The sequence below is a fragment of the Bacidia gigantensis genome (genome assembly GCF_019456465.1).
Source record: "Bacidia gigantensis strain McMullin 20006 chromosome Unknown contig_156, whole genome shotgun sequence".
Classification (NCBI taxonomy): Eukaryota; Fungi; Ascomycota; class Lecanoromycetes; order Lecanorales; family Ramalinaceae; genus Bacidia; species Bacidia gigantensis.
In genome coordinates, this window is record NW_025408594.1 from 1,717,062 (window position 1) to 1,733,844 (window position 16,783).

The window sequence follows — 16,783 nt, forward strand, 5'->3', positions numbered from 1 at the left end:
TTAGGTGACCGCCGAATTGGTGTGCATATATCCGTTTTGTCACTCAACATGACTCATTTAAAAGCCGCAAAGTCACCGTACCAGGAGCAAAGCAAAATGGCAAGACTTAAGCAAGTGCGATGCAATGCGATCAAGAATTAGCTGGTGAAAGTTGGGATGAAGCAATTTAGAGTCATGAAAGGGCAGCGAGGTCGAGATGACGTCTGCCAAGACTTGACGCGTCTCGCGTTCTTCAGTCTTCAACAACTTGTGTCATTCCTACGGAAAGGATTGCAATTAAGAGATGCCTGATCGCGGGAGTAGTGGCCGTAAGCCACGAAAAGCCCTGAACACTACGCCTGATTCCCGACAAATCACCTTCCTCACCCAGAAGCAAATAATACGACCGTCTTGCCTGTCATGGTCTGCTCCAAGCAAGAGGCAACAAACGATTACTCAAATGAACCCTTTCCATGCCATCTACCATCCCGAAAGCGTACAAGAAGATATGGAATACGACCATGACGGCAATGAGCCCTACGAAGAGCCTGCAAGAAGATCTAAGCGGCGGAAGATCAGTCCGGAGGAAACGCCAGTACGGAGGGTCACAAGAAGTGCGCAGAAAAAAGCTGCTGCGTCAGCACCTGCCAGAAAGGACTCGAAAGACACCATGAATGTCAAAAAAGAAGCTATAGAACCGACAGCTGTGCCTTGTACGAAAGAGATGCCGCCACCAATCACCACGCCAAAACGCCGCAAAAAGACCATCATACCATCGTCCCAATCGTCAGTTGGTACGCCTTTATCTACACGGAGTCAAAAGACTGCGAGAAACACTTCAAGATCTCCGCTGAAAGATATATCTAACAACATCATGATTATGCAATCACCAATCTCAGCCAAAGCATGGACGCACAAGAAAGGTGGGGAAATACCAGACAGTCTGGAAAATGAGTATGGAGATAGCCCGTTGAAGAGGATCGAAAGGACTATTTCAAATCATGACGTTGAAGATATGAAGCATACGGATATTGCGCCCGATAGTATACAACTTGTGCAGTGCTCTAACGAAGATAGAGTTGAAGACTTTAGACCACGCAAACATCCGGCCTCACCGTCAAAGACCTCAAGTTATCTCGCGTTCGATCAAGCATCAGAAGATAAGTCTACTCTACTTATGATCGCGGATAGCTTCAGCCAAGGTGAAGAGAAGGACATCTTCCCGACAGAGGGTCAACGGGCCTCTCACCAAAGTCTAGACGACTTTCGACGCTCCATGCAGGCTCCTATGCCTCTAGGCGTCCTAACAGAGACACAATATGAGAATGACTGGCATACTTACAAACCGCAGCTTGGCTCAACGCAACCAGCTGCATCCTCCCTGCATACTGCCTCCTCAAATCCATCTAGCGAGCACAACGGAAGGTCGCCAATTCAGGCTATAAAATCCCCATTCGGGTCCGACCATCTTTCTTGTCCTGAGCCGGAGCCTAAAATATTGGTACCCTCGTCGCAGGCAACCACCGTTGCAGGGACGCAACCTTACCTCAAGAATTCTTTGCAAAACATACCGTCATCCCAACCCTCGGTGCCACCACCCATGTCTTCACCTGCAGCTAATCGTCCTTATGCAGAAGACGTTCAGCGCCAGTACGAATGGAATGCCGAGGATCGAGTGACAGACAGCCAGCTCCTCCCCGAAAGTTTGATGAACGACAGCCTCATTGGACCACCTGAAGATTGGAAGACTATGATAGAGGATAGCTTAAGTGATGCAGACACAGAGAGCGATAACATAATTTAGCACCGTCAGTAAAGCCGGGCCGGGGGCACGAGTACTCTTGGGGGAATTCCACCACAACAAATCTTCCTTTTGGTACTTCATGAACCTTCGTCATGAGCAGTAACATCTCGATGGCACCTCACCGTGCACAATAACCTTACTGCTAAAGGCGGGTTCCTTGTGCGTCGCCCCGTTTGCAGCACACTAATGCACGCTACATGCCGTTCGATGATATCAAAATCATATTGGCGCGCCTGTACGCAATTTGGTCACTTTTTGCTTCTGGGATTTCTCCACTTACGTTTGGTCGTCTAGCTTCGAAAGCTTATGAAGGGGTGAAAGAGGAGAATTTACAAGAAGAGGCGTCCCATATGCAAGCAGCAGCTAATCAGCAATCATTCCACCGCTGCATCAACTGAGCGCTTCTTCTGAAACATGCCTCACATTGTCATGGAATTCCCCTTTCAGAACATTCTGCTGCATGACAGCGCTCGCATGCCTTCACAGATGGTACAGTAGGCGTGTTAGCCTACCGTCGATCGCGGGACAGTACCCTTCATGCCTTATGGCACACACCTCCCACGTCACACATCCATGTCCATACTGGCACTGATTTCGCAACGGCCTGGGCTTTTGGGCGGGGAAGATTAGAGAAGCATGCTGTCTCACCATCATTGGTCACTTACCGAGCTAGCTGGCATCATTGACGTGCAGACAGATCACTGAACCGCTGTTCGGGTGTCTCCCACCAGCCATGATGGCTACGGAATTCCTCATTGAGACGGTGGCGGGAAGTTTCATGGTACCACAAGGCAGGAGAAGCTGCCGGGGATGAAGCAATTGTGCGCTAAGCGAAGCATATCGTGATGGCGTCCCAGCTTGAGCCTGAACTGTTTTTGCCAGTATCCAAGAAGTATCTGGCCCTCTCTTGGTATATCCACATCTTCCTGCTTGATGCCGTCGACCTGCACCACTCGTAGCCTTTAACGAGGGCGCAATGCGGAAAGATGAGCTTAAGAAAGGCGCCAACGATGGCAGTCTCCTCTCAAGCTCAGTCGATTTCTGCATCTTAATCGGTGCTTCCTGCGTTGCCTGGGTCCTCTGCCTCGAACTCACATACCTCGTCTTCTACACCTTCCGACGATGGTCAGGTCTCTACTTCTACTCCATCCTCATCAGCGCCTGGGGCTGCGTCCTCCACGCCATCGGCTGGACGCTGAAATACCTGACAACAACCCCCAACGTTCTCTTCCTCATCATCGTTGAAATCGGTACGACTCCTAACCACTCCACTACCCAGCACCCCAAGCCCAAGCCCAAGCCCACCAAGCTAACCTTCACCTTCCCTTCACAGGCTGGGTCTCAATGGTAACCGGCCAATCCATAGTCCTCTACTCGCGCCTGCACCTCATAACCCGCCGCCCGATCCTCCTCCGCTCCATCCTCGCCCTCATCATCACAAACGGCCTCTGCATGCACATCCCCACCATCGCCCTCACAATCGGCACCAACTCCCCCCGCCCCACTCCCACCAACCGAACCCCTACAAACCCCGCCTCGCAATCATGGAACGCATCCAACTCCCCCTCTTCACCCTGCAAGAAGCCCTCATCTCCACCATCTACATCATCTGCACGCTGCGCCTGCTGCGCTCGACGTCCCACACGAAAACCCGCGCCGTTATGCGCCTGCTCGTTACGGCCAATGTCGCTTGTGTCGCTATGGACGCCGTCTTGGTCGCGCTCGAGTATCGCAATGATTATGTCGCTGAGACGAGTGTTAAGGCGCTTATCTATGCGGTTAAGTTGAAGTTGGAGTTTGCTGTGCTCAATCAGTTGATGAATCTGGCGCATAGGGGCTTTACGGAGGGGGGAGGGTTGGTGGGCCGTATGGGGGAGGGGGTGAGGGGAGGAGTGGTGGAGGGTACGGGGGTGTGATTGGGGGGAAGGGGAAAAAGGGGGAGAGGGGATCGGTTGCCCCCCGTCAGGGATGTCGTGGAAGAAATCGATATTGAGAGGTATAAGACTAGTAATTTGACGGGGTAGCCTAGGGGACGGCTGTTTGGACGGCCGAGTGTGGAGGGTGTGGAGGGGTTGGAGGAGGTGGAGCGGGTTGGGTCGGGTGGGAATGTGGTGCCGGAGCAGGCGAGGTGGAATAAGACCTTGCCGGATTTGCCGCAGAGACTGGTGGCGAGGGAGGAACGGTTGCCGAGGGTTAGTGAGGAGATGAGGGCGGAAGGGGGGTGGTGGGGTTTAGAAGATTTGGGTGAGGGGAGTGTGGGGAGGGAGGTGGATGTCGAGGTATATATTGAAGTGATGAATATATGAAGCTGATTTCCCAAGTCCTTCCTCGTACTGACAACGCAAGTCGATGGATGTTCCCGTTCGTTTGTATCTAGAGACGGTGAACGACGTCACAGCTCTTTCTACCCTATCACCCAAACAGCCTCAAACCACCCTCTCCTTCCTGTTCCTCCTCGGCACTATCCACATCCATCTCGTCCCCATCTCCCTCCTCCTCAGCCATCATATCGACCCGTGCTTTCTGCCCCAACAACCCCGCAAACAACTCCCTCCTCTGCCGCTCCCCCCATACCCCCAGATCCTCCGGCGCCATGAAATTCAACAGCTTCTCGTGCACATTATACCGCATCTTCCGCCCCTTACTCGCTTTGGTGTCCACTGTTTTCTTCGCCCTCAAGTCCCGCTGACTCGGTATCTTGATCGTACCACTAGCACCAGTACCGGTGTGCGTGTTGCTCTGCTCGCCCATGCGCTGATCCACGAGCTCGCGGAGGAGGAGGGTGTAGAAATCTGCGTCGTCGTAGATGGCGGTGCGCTCTTCCTCTTGTTCGTCTACACGCCGACTCCGACCTTTTTCGGCTTGTCGGGCAGCTTGTACGGGCGCACAACTCCGCGCGACTCTTGTGCGTGCGATGTGGCGGTCTAGATTCGAGCCGGAGAGTTGTTGGTCTAGCATGCTCATGAGTGGTTGTTGGGTGGGTGCTTGGGAGAACTTGCTGCCACGAGAGATGGTGGGTATCGGGGCGGTTTTCTCGGACCATTTTGCCAATGTGGCGCGCCGGAGGGGGGTGGAGTGTTTTTCGTGGTCTTGCATTGAGGACCAGAGGGCTGATGAGGATGTGGTAGTCGTTGCGCTGAGAGGGCGCTTTTTGGAGGTTGAGGAGGAGGGGTGGAGGGAGGAACGGAGGGTGTTGAGAGAGGTCCAGAGGTGAATGGCTGCGGTTTCTGCGGCTTCAATAGCGGCTGTGTGATCGGGGGGTATTTCTTGGTCAGAGGAAGGTGGAGGCAGGGAGTTGGTAGATATGAGAGCTTTTTGGAGCTTGATGCGCATGTTCAGGAGCGAATTGAAGGTCTGTCGCTGGCGTTTCAAAGCACGGCCTTTGTTGACATCGGATTGAGCTGCTTTTGCTAGGCTGGAGGCAACGACTGTCTGCTCTTGGGCCATCATTTTGCGGATCGCAGCGCGGTCGGAGGACGGGGAGGAAGGAGGGGAGGTTCCTGCGCTTTCATCGTCGCCAGTATTCATGTCATCTTCCTCGCTTTCGGACTCAAAGTCGATGTCATTCATTTCTTCCTCTGCGTCCACGTCTGATCCGCTGTCAGGCTCTTCGTTGATCTGAGACCTGCCATTCCTATTGGCCTGAGCGGCATTGCCAGGAGCGTCGAGGCCATTGTAAGAGGCTTCGTCTCCCGAAAGCTCATCTCCATCACCGGTCCCCGAATCTTCAGAAGCATCGCTTGCATCACCAAGACCGAAGTCGTCCCTGCCCACACTCACACCTGTGTACTTTGGGCCGAGATCGATTTTCTCCGATTTGCGCAGGGCGCTCTGCCTGTCCCCTTTCAGCTGTGATAAAATATTAGGTTTCGTATGATGTACTCTTGCTTCTCATAATGTGCTCTTGCATTGTCTCCATCACTACCGTCATCGCTCTCTGCTGAAAACGTTACGGCCGGGTCATGCTCTTCTGGATCAAAGTCTGCGAAAGTGTGAGCGTGGCTTGATTGAGAGAAGTCAGAGAGTAAGATGAACCTCTAGGCGCAGGATCCTCTAGATCTGCAAGCTCTTCCGCCCAAGTCTTAGGCTTTCGCACCTTGGAGGCAGGCATTGCGCGATATCAAGATGCTGGAAAAAACTTTCTGGTGGAAGGGCGGAAAGATCCCGCTCGTTTTTTGTCGCCGCTTTAAAACAATCATGTCAGTCCAATGCTCATGAATATTTTCTTCCTCGCAAACCAAGACCACCCTTTGGCTAGCAAAGCAAAAGCTAAAAACATCACGCGCTGTACAGATATCACAGTTGCAGGGCGCTACAGCGCTCATCTAGGAACAAAACTTGATTCACTCATTTTTCCAGCCCAGCGGGGAAGTCGATATCCTGGGTTCGTCGTAGCATGGTGTGAATGCCACCATGCTCAGACCGTTCCATCAATTCTTCACTGCAGAGCTAATCTACAACATCCACGATAGCCTCGTCATACTCCTGCAGGGTTTCCTTTAATAAAGGTGCATGGTGAAGTGCTGAATGCCAGGAGTCAGATGATCCTCAACCTCCGTGTCAAGAACCAACGACGACACAGAGGACAACGCCATCATGTTGCCACCCTGTTGCAATAAGTGAATGGCCTGATGAAGTGAGCCTGACACGTGAATATTCTTTCTATTCAACGGTACATTTTTTCCATGTCTCACACTTGCTTTGTCGAACACATTCATGTGAGACGTGTCGAAAACCTTTCACCATTTAAGCACTCTTCGTCATGGCTCCTCACCGAAACCCTTTATAAAGACTGAGCAATACGTTATAGCCATTACGAATGTAATGATACCTTTGGCCGCCATGTAGGGGTCCCTAGTTGTGAGCAGCATAACGGTTGCCACAACCAGTGTTCCTTGCTCTTATATAAATATATATACTGAGTCTCCTGACCAGCCTTCTTGAGAAGGCTTATACGCGCCCGTGCACCAATCCGACTCTGGTCCTCCGCGTTTGGCGATTCCCAACGTGACGATTATTATGCCCATCACCCATGTTCCGCAAGCCCGCACTGCAAACTATGGCAGTGACAACACAGCATTGATGCTCTGCACAGGATCAACAGACCTCGTGATCAACCGCATCGTAAAGTTAGCTGTCGAAAATGCCGAGGACCAAAAAGCCTTAGAAATTCAGAATGCTACCTTGACAGAGACAACAGACGTCTCTGAAGCAAACCCATCCTCCAACACGCCGTCAAAACAGCCTATGTCCGCAACGCAAAAATGGATCACGTTTTCAAGCGTAACTCCCCAACTCGAGAGAGATGAGGCTATCAAGGAACAAGCGGAATACGTGAAACGGAAAGCGGAACAGGAACAGCGAGGCGATCCACCTAAAAGTCTAAGGGAAGATGTGTTCATCACAACGTACAAGCTTCGACGTGACGATGACAGCTTTAGTGGTCGAAAGCGCCAAAATCCGCCGAACGAAGCTCCTCAAACCCAAAGATCCAATGCTCCAGGACAGACCAAAATTACCAGCCCCAGTACCACCGGCCCCGATCGCTTCTGCAAGCCTCAACGCAACACACGCACCCGGTCCAATCCTCGAGAGATGTAGCAAAGACCTGCTATGCGACGTGGCGGACTGCAAACACGCTCACCACACCAGACACTCACGAGACAAATTCCGTTTCAGGCGCCACGGCTGGTGCTCATACGGGCCTAAGTGCTATAGCAATGACTGCAAGATGTGGAAATTCAAGCCGCAGATGAATTGCGTCGAGATGACTCACATTTCAAGGTGGGCTGAGTATGTAAGGCTGGGGAGAAGTGTATTTGTGTGCTTTCGACGCTGTTACAGAAGTCTATACACATGTGTTAGGGTCTGCGTCTCCTTTGATGATCTGGCGGTCCTGTTTACTGAACGTGTCTAATCATCTTAGTCGACCTATACATGTCGTATTACGTGAATTCAAAGCTCAAATTATACATGTGACGGGAGTATTCTTCGTGTGCAAATTAACTTATCCTTTGAAAGGACCCCCTTTAGTAGCCAGAGCAAGCTGCTGTCAGACACAATGGTTGAGCACATTCCTTGAGCATTACACATAGGTGTCCCACCACGAGTGAAGCGCTCCGTGGCAAATCACAATGGCCCTGCGTGAGTCAGGCACCGCATGTGTGAATGTTCGCTTTTCAAGACTTTACGTCAAGAATGTCTATGTGTTCCAGGCCATGTCGCCTGAGGCTAGCTGCTTGACAGTGAAATATCTGCACACGTTCAATTCACGCTGTTTCACGCACCAACACGTTGAGTTCTGCGTGACCCTTGAGACAAGTGGCGGCTTTGATAAGACACCCATATTCACCTTAGAGTGTGAACCCTGCCCAGGTATAGAAGCTGCCCTCCTCTCCTCTCTATTTCTTCTTTCTTACAATATCCGTAGACATCTGTCCTCCATCTTCCATCTTCATACAGTATCAGTAACTTGCCTGTCAAGATCTCTAAATATATATATAATTCAGGCTCATGGCTCGTCTGGCTTTTGACTTGCTAGAAGTATAGGCTTCTCGTGATGTGCTCGCCGTACACGGCTCGTCGAAGGAAGGTCCAGATGACGGTCCACCTGTTCTGCTAGGATCAATACAAAGCAGAAAATGCCCGCGGCAGATATTGCATCGGTTCATGGATTTCTGGTCAATGAACCCTCTCAGGACCTTTCTGGTCGTGGCCATCGCGCTCGGAGACTTGTCAGATTCTTTCAACCGAAGCCTCCCCCACTGGGCCTCGACATGGAGACACCCATGAAGAGACAGCTGCAAGTCTTGACTATTTCCAAGTCACGATTTCTCAATCAAACAGATTGGATGATCGTGAGGAGACTGTGTCTCGTGCAGAAATTTCCTCGCCATCACTACGGCACCAGGCACCTCGATCACCAAGTCAGAGGACCCTTGGTCGAGAGAGACCCAGAGCCTTTCCAAGAAAACCAAAAGGTCGAACGTGGGGGATGCAAACGTTTTGCGACAAGCCGTTGTTCCAATGGCTACTGATTCTAGCCATAGTCTTGTGGTGTTCTCCGTTTATCATCATGTTCATATACTGGTGTATGATGCGAGGCTGTACGGTCCATATGCTGCGGCCATATCTTGCCTCGATTTGCAATTTAAGGGTCTCCATGGCACTTCAGACATGCATCTTTGAGGCTGAGCATCTACGACACCGACCAGGTCTCAAGTCGCCGGCCAGGAGGCAAAAATAAGCCGGAAAGAAAGTGTGAGAGCAGAATGGAGTCGCTAGCCATGCTGAATGGGCCGAGCGTGGGGTCGAGGTGCCGGCATGTACGCTCATTGGGCATCACGTTGTGGTGTCGTGTTCATCCTCGAGTAATGACTCAGCTGCCCAGAAAACTTCTAATGATGAGATCGACGGAGTAAAACGATTCCGTCAGCTGATGGGCCCAAAGCAAAACAAGCCAGACGTCTACGTGGTCCTTGTGGAGAGCCCCCGGTCTCCCAACCAGGAAGCACCTTTAGAGCCTCCGCCATCAACAAGACAGGCGAGGACGTTCTGGACGAAAGAGATACATCGGTGCTTACTATGTATCAACAAACAGCGGCACTGCATCGTCACGAGAAACTCTAAAAAGTGCGTACACTGTTCCAAGGATGACATACAATGTCACGTCAGACGATTTCCTCGTACGTCAACATTTTACCATCACGGCAAATCTCGATTTGTTCTTCTCGCGCGGATCTTGATAGCACGAGTGTTGATGAGCAGTCTAATTTTCTGGGACGAAAGCACTTCAAGCATTCATACGGATACGTGTCCAAGTGTCGACACAAAGAGCACACTTGATAGAACGGCTATGAACACATCGGCACAGACACGTGTCCATATCGACGGCTCCCTGTCAACTCATCAGCCATCTACCATGTCCAACCGCATCTCCGTCCTGCGAGAGGGAGGATGCAATGAAGAGTACGGATCCAGAGAGTCGGGATGTGGCCGCAGGCTGACAACACCACCCGCCTCGCTGACCTCCTCCGCACCAGCCTCCTCCTCCCGGCCCAACTAGAAGTGAAACGACCCGTGGTCAAGGGGCTTCCTTAACTAGAGGCCAATTTGGAGACGCGATTATCTATAAGTATCCGTTGGAAAGGCGGTTTGGGTGCAAAAAGGGCTGCAAGAGGCGGATCAGAAGCCCGATGCCTTTGGTCGTGCAGAAAAACCTTTGTATCGGGTTTCGCATTTCACGCCAACCAGCAGCGACGATTCTGCAATTTGGCCATACTTGCGAACAAAACGTCTCTGGGATGACATCTGTGCCGTCTCGCGTCAAGTATAAGGCTCATCGATATTGCATCGCCTCAAAGGGGCTCGAACTATATAAATATAATCACTGGGCGATCACCCAGTATGGCCACTCTCAAGTCTACATCAACTATCAACGTATGGATCAACTAACAAGGTCGAAGATGTCAGAATATCTTTTGAAGTTCATAAAATCCTTCAGCGCAGACAGTATCATAGGTTACCATCAACCGATCAACAAAGTCAGGACTGTGGAAGAGACCTGATTCAACAGATATACGACATGTGTACTAAGCCAAGTATGGGACATGCTTCGACCATCATGTACAGCTAACTTTCATGAATAAGCTGTACAGAGTTATGACAAACAAAGGTTTCTACATCTTCAATGGATTAAGTCTTCTGACTCGCAGAGCTGAGGACACTTTCAAGCTGTCTGTCCATGATGGACTATTACTTCGACGACGCGGAGTCTAGCGCCATCGTAATGAAGAAGACGGAGGAAAACCGGACCCTGCTGACGTTGAGCATTCAATCGGACTTCAGCAATCATGAATGACAGTTCTTTTACGGTCTCAGCAAACAATTTGCAGAAAGTGTCATTGCTCGGGTCTTCTCACGCTCGATGTTGGGGTAGCTTTACTGATGACAACGCCACCCTCTAAATATATATAAATTACGGTCGACCTGCGCTGTCTTACTGGTCACAGGGCCCTGGAGACCCATGTCTGCAAAGTACGGAAGCGAGCATGCCTCACGTTGGCTTAGAAAGACCGATCCAATACCAAGCTTAGGGGAAAGCCGCCAAAGACCCCGGGTCGATGGCCCTAGGCTCTCACTAGAGACCAAGGCCACTTCGTCAGCATCAGCGACGTGTATCGCATTGAAATTGATGAGTGAAATACATACACTTCGACGTAAGCACGGATCAGGCGCTTGATGTTCAGCAGACTTGTGGGTCAGGCTACCGGAGCAGATTGGCCGAAGCAAGGAAGGCGGAAAAGGAGAATAGTCAAGGGAAATGGAGCCGAGTGGTGAAACGGAGCCGTATGCGGGCTTATATCCTTTGCAGCTCCCAAATAAAGGAAACAGTGTTCATGGACGATGCTCTCTGCAAGACTAAAGACGTGATTGATAGACCAACGGAGACACGGACCGGGGTCGCAACATGAGAACAGGCATCACGAGCCCCGTAGCCTTGTTCCGGAATCGTGCTTGAGAAAATTGCTTTTAGCGATTCACCGTCGATCGACCAATTCTGGCCTCTGATTCGACCATCTCAAACGCTCTTCACAATAAGATAAAAGTCTCTGATTTGAGGCCGACGAAAGCGAGTTACGGCACCAAATCCTATGGTGATCTATAACTCCCAATCTCTTCTCATATCGGTCCTGACCAAGGCCATAAAAATCTCGCATATCTCTTACACATATTGCTGAGAGAGCTGGAAACACGACATCTCACAGGCGTTCCAGTCGCTGTTGGCGAGGGAAGACAACTGGTGGCAGAGAAAGGCTGGATGTGGTCTCTGGTCTGACGGCTTGAACAACAGCCGATCAATGTGCTGTGGCGGCTACTAGTGCAGCGGCGACCAAGTGAGAACAGCGGTGGCTGTTTCTATTACGAGTACAGTCCCTCTGACAATATGCCCAATCCTTCCGGCCCCATGCCGACAACAACGATCCCCGCATCCTGGGTCTCCACATTTGCTCAAAACGAAATGAGCGCACGCCCTGACCGCCAACGGTAGCCATCTCTACCAGACATTCATGATGGGTCCTATTGGTCCGCCTGACTTATAAATACCTTCTTGATTGGTGGCGTTGTCTTTCAATTCTCACCTGCTATTCCTTCCATTACAATAGCCACGTCGGCCCACATTAGGGGTTTTCTCCTGTGTCGGTCTTGTCCACACGAACTTCTCCCTAAAAGACGAATCATAGGGGGGTTCTGGAGAAAAGATAGAAGGGCACTTGGCAAGGCCAGACAAGAGATTGATCGGCTCAAGTTCGAAACTCTTTCAGAGACTTTCGAATCCTCCTATAAACAACCAAGTTACCCCAATTGGAGACGATGTTAATCGATTCCACGAAATTGACACTCAGCTTACCGATGGGAGATCGTTCCAGAACGAGGAAAGTGGGTTCAAGTCTATGCAGAAGACACGGGCCTCGTTTTGGTAGTATTGAACCTTGACAAGCTTGGAGTGATTCCGCGACGCTGCTTCAGCTACCGATATAACCGATTTGGGCACTTCAATTGTCTATCAAGCGCCGGCTGCATCATACAACGCCAGGCAAATGTGATCAATCGGAAAGAGCGTAAGCCCGAAGCGATGAGAGTCAACGCGAATTTGAACGCAGATATCGATGGAGGTGAAGCGACAGCGAGCAGGCATGCTTTCAAAGAGGACGTACAGTAATCAGACAACAGAGCTAATCCTTATGGAGGACAATACAACGGCCTGATCTATGAACTGGACCTGTCCCAATTGACCCAAAAACCCCGCATTATCGCTGCTAGAAGGCGGTTCGCGAAGAACGCGGTCGAGTGCAAGTGCAACGAGAAGAGAATTCTGTATAACTCGAAAGGCTTTGTCTGCGAATGGAATGACGTGGGATTGGCGACGCGATATCGGTCTCAGTATATAGGAATGTGGCTGCGTTGCCCCATTATTGCATCCCTTTTTGGATTTCCAGCTTGCAGAAACGATTGAAAACGCAACAACTTCTCACCGATCAGTCAATCTTTCGAATATGCAGGATCTGGCTGTGTCATATTGGAGAGGCTACAGAAAGCCCATACCCACCATTCACTAAAAAGTCTAGACGCCAAGGACAATGCGAACGTACGAACTGGCACCTCAAACTTCTTGCCGAGAATATCATCTTCCTCAGGTCTCGACTTGAGAACTATCTAAATATATATAAACCACAAACAATAGCCGCTGTCTCAACACAGAGCTCGGCCACGCTCTCAGCATACTTCCGACCTGATCATCTCGCGCCATTCCTAGTCAAGATGCAACGCTGTCCGTCCTATTCGTGGAGAAGATGAAGATGAAGATGAAGGAGCGTTGAAGGCGCCACTCGGGGCATTGGCAGAGTCAGCGACTTGGAGTGAAGGAGGGCAGCGAGCGCCGTTGAGAAATCAGCCAAAACAAGGTTTTAGCTGTTTCGTTGATTGAATGGGAAAAGCCCAAGAAGCGGCCGAGGGGACGTTGACGACGCTCTTGTTCATAGTCTGGAACATCTCAGCATGGGCTTCCCTCCCCAGAGAAGAGCTGTACTCAGTGCCCCTTGATGGCTATTCCTTGTGAATATGGGAGATTGGCAGCGTGATTCGACTACATCTAGGAAATGAGGGTGTTGACTCACTGCAGTGTATCTTATTACCCCTAGGGGCGTTTCGAAGATCTCAGTCCGCTCCCTGCGCTCTTGGCTTCGCGATCATGGGGTGGGGAGAGAGGGGTATGAGCGGCCCGGAACTGGTCAGAAGACCACAGCAACTGGGTCTTAGAAGCGGGTGGGGGGCATTGATTATCATCGGGATCAAGCCAGCTTATGTCCCTTGGCGGGCGATGATGAGGGAAGCGCTTGAAGAGTACGCGTTTGTCACATGGCTGGAGAGGTTTTCGTATATCTTGAAGCAGACTGGAAAGTATGGTGGATCTTTGTGGGTTAGAGGAAGGGTTTGAGCGCAGAGTGTGGTTGGTATGCAGAGAAGTTGTGTTGGCTTTCCTCGATGTTTCTTACTGTTCCGTGATAACTCTGGAAGGAGAGAGGGGAAGGGGAGGGAGAGGGGGGGGGAGATGTTCAGACTCTACTGATGAGAGTGGAAATATGGCTGCAGGTGACGGGTGAGATGCAGTGCGCCGCTATATGAACCGCCAGACAGGGCTCTGACGAGCACGTGTGTCTTTCGTGTATAAGGAAAGTCGCTCTTTTGAAGGTAAAGTCATTCGGATGTCACTGTCTCGGGCGCGGGTGATAAGTACATTTGCTAGTCCATACGATTAGGGGAAAGAAGAAACCTTGTGAACGTATGTTCGAGCTGAGATTTTCTGCGATCAGTTTATAAGTGATTTCGTTGACTCGACCCTAACTCTGCATTTTCACCAACGTAAAAACCCATTGGCACAAAAGGATCATTCGTCTAGGCCGGAGAAGACTGTCTTTCCAGAAGAGGGATGGCTTTAGGATTGACGCGTTAGCTGTAATGGTGTACCAGTCCATCCACAATTTCCCAAGGACTTGTATCTCTGTCGGAGAACCAAAGACACATAAGCTCAGGCGAGCGAAGTCCTGTTATATTTTGCACACCGGAACGTCCCCATATACACGCGACAATTGGTGAGGAGAAGTAGTCATGAATGAAGATGGGTTATGTATTTCATGTGCAGAAGACCACAAATCCCACACCCTGACTCTTAATCCACCACACTCCTCCTCACCCCCTGACTCGGCGTCATAACTATCTCATCCAGACTCTGCCTTCCCCGGCCCCCTTATGCGATAGTTGTCAGGTGAAGGTAGTGAATTCGCGCTATATCATGTCCATCCCGATCCTCTACAGCTAGGTTGCCGAGAGTATGAATGCTTGCTTGTCAAGTAGACATCTGTGTTGTTGAGATCCTCTGAGCCCGGTACGACGGTCATGCTGAAATGGTCTTTCTATTGAGGGTTGCTTAGATTGGGTTGTGTTGATGACAAGGCGGCGGGTGATGCGAGTGGTGCAAAGAACGAAGTGGCGTGTTGCTGTGCAGCTCAACATTTCATTGAATCAAGAAACTTGACGTCGTGGCCACGAGGTCATACGCTGTATTGGTTGAAGTTTAGCTCACGGCGCCTATGGAAATTGTCTTGCTCGCTGTAGGAAGCAGATTGATACGAGACAATCGACGGACGTCTGAGAGACCGCGGGCGAGCAGCTTTAGACAGGAGAAGTGGAATCGTAAAGTTCTGCTATTGGCTAAAGAGATCCTTTTCACTAGTCTCAATTTCCCTCAAAGTCATTCGACGATTTTGGTGTACTTAAGTTGCTGTGGGAACCTGCCACAGACTTGCACCCACCTATTAGTTCCATAGGGTCGACCTAGTCTGCTTCTGGAGATTGGATCCACATTTGGCAGGTCGATTGCTCTTTTGAGATGTCGTGTTCAGTATTCATCCATCGTAACCCTTGGTCGATGGGATACTTCGTCACTTCTACACCCAAAAGATAATACAGACCAGAGCCCACTACTGCGATTCTGAGAACTTAGGTATCCCCAACACTTCTAAGGACATCAATTCTATCCGAGAGCCCAAGATGAGTCGTTGCGGCTGTGTGACACTTGAAATTTTCTTACCTACTTCTCTTCAGCTCGCCGAGATTCGCTTGTTGTAAAGTGGCCATTAGGATTTTCAGATTTTGAACGTTTAGGGCACTGATCATACAGAACCTGGATGCTCGTCTATTGCTCAATTTAGACCGAACTTACTCCATCCATTCCCCCTAAGCGTATCCATACTATGTGGTGAGAGTAGGTATGAGCGCTAAAGACTTTGAGGTAGACAATCCGCATAGCCTCCATTGAGAACATTTTGAAGGGCATTCTTGACCTCTTGTCTCCTTAGCTCTTGATTATCTCGCTGAGTCAACATCGTAGGGGCAGCAAGTGCAGGTGTAGTGACGCTCTCATCATACAGCATATCACCTGCTCCGAGGGTCTGTTTCTGGCGCCGAGGATACCTGATGACGAGGAAGGCCTTTTCCATGTAGATTCCTTTCTGGTTTTTCTCAGAGTATTCAAGCAAGCCGCGCATAGCATTGCACGCATCATAGTAAGACATGGGGAGATAAGACTCTGGATTGCCATTGTCCAGCTCAAGGAAGAAGCCATGGCTGTCCCATTTATTCTTCGGCGGAAATCGGGATGTCAGATTGTCGTATGCACAGATTTCACCTGCAGCAAGCACCACCCGGCTCCGAGCGTACACGGGATCTAACGTTCTCGCGTCCAAGAGGTTGATGAACCCGAGCGCCAGGTTGGAATTCTTGATGAAATAGGGGCTTCAGGCCTGTCAGCAATATGCGTATCAACGAAGACCTCATCTTACTCGACATCAATATTGAGTCCTCTAAGTAAGGTACTAGAGCAATTTTGAATGGCAAGGGCGTAACTTTGAACCATGAGACCGATGAGTGCTATAAAAGGCAATGGCCAAACGGATTGCATGATGAGAATGGTGCGAACTCTTTGACCTCCAGTCAAGACTCCACAAGAGAAGGGATGCAGGAAGGATAGAGGACAAAGAGGTATTTCCAAGCCCCAACAAGGTCGATCGGCGAAACAACATTGTCTCAAACATTTGCCTGGCGATAGCCGCAGGCTCTCCTCTGCTTTGAGTGGACTGAAACCAAACGACCATTAAAAGGCTGTGACCCTCCCCACAGTAAGCCGTCAATATCTCTAGCCCTGTCATGCGCGGTATATCAAAGGCTAAAGGCACCCACGTCGAGCTTCGTCCTGCTCGATGCCGCGAGTGAGACTAATGAAGCTGGGTTCAAAAGGCCCTCTTCTTCATCACAGACGAAGAAGACTGCTGGCAAAGCAGCTTGAAGGAGTCTCCAAAGCTAAGCCTGTATGAAGCAAGGTCGGAAAGCCTCCCGCCGCCGAGACAATCGACGATGAGAAGGGCCTGGACGCGTCCAAAC

The 16,783-nt window shown here is 50.5% G+C and overlaps 4 protein-coding genes across 4 annotated transcripts; 2 read left to right on the top strand and 2 right to left on the bottom strand.

Annotated features, from left to right (window-relative positions):
• Positions 1 to 439: 439 nt before the first annotated feature.
• On the top strand, positions 440 to 1,783 carry KY384_002816 (uncharacterized protein; the record flags this gene model as incomplete). Its single annotated transcript, XM_044811338.1, has 2 exons — positions 440 to 1,211; positions 1,350 to 1,783. 2 exons carry the CDS (start codon positions 440 to 442, stop codon positions 1,781 to 1,783), a joined length of 1,206 nt encoding a protein of 401 aa, XP_044672221.1.
• A 2,412-nt stretch (positions 1,784 to 4,195) lies between these two features.
• KY384_002817 (uncharacterized protein) lies at positions 4,196 to 5,894 on the bottom strand (the record flags this gene model as incomplete). Its single annotated transcript, XM_044811339.1, has 3 exons — positions 4,196 to 5,618; positions 5,666 to 5,765; positions 5,819 to 5,894. 3 exons carry the CDS (start codon positions 5,892 to 5,894, stop codon positions 4,196 to 4,198), a joined length of 1,599 nt encoding a protein of 532 aa, XP_044672222.1.
• A 908-nt stretch (positions 5,895 to 6,802) lies between these two features.
• KY384_002818 (uncharacterized protein) lies at positions 6,803 to 7,384 on the top strand (the record flags this gene model as incomplete). Its single annotated transcript, XM_044811340.1, has 1 exon — positions 6,803 to 7,384. The coding sequence occupies one exon, from the start codon at positions 6,803 to 6,805 to the stop codon at positions 7,382 to 7,384; it is 582 nt and encodes a 193-aa protein (XP_044672223.1).
• A 7,959-nt stretch (positions 7,385 to 15,343) lies between these two features.
• Positions 15,344 to 15,918, bottom strand: KY384_002819 (uncharacterized protein; the record flags this gene model as incomplete). Its single annotated transcript, XM_044811341.1, has 2 exons — positions 15,344 to 15,408; positions 15,630 to 15,918. 2 exons carry the CDS (start codon positions 15,916 to 15,918, stop codon positions 15,344 to 15,346), a joined length of 354 nt encoding a protein of 117 aa, XP_044672224.1.
• Between the last annotated feature and the right edge of the window lie 865 nt (positions 15,919 to 16,783).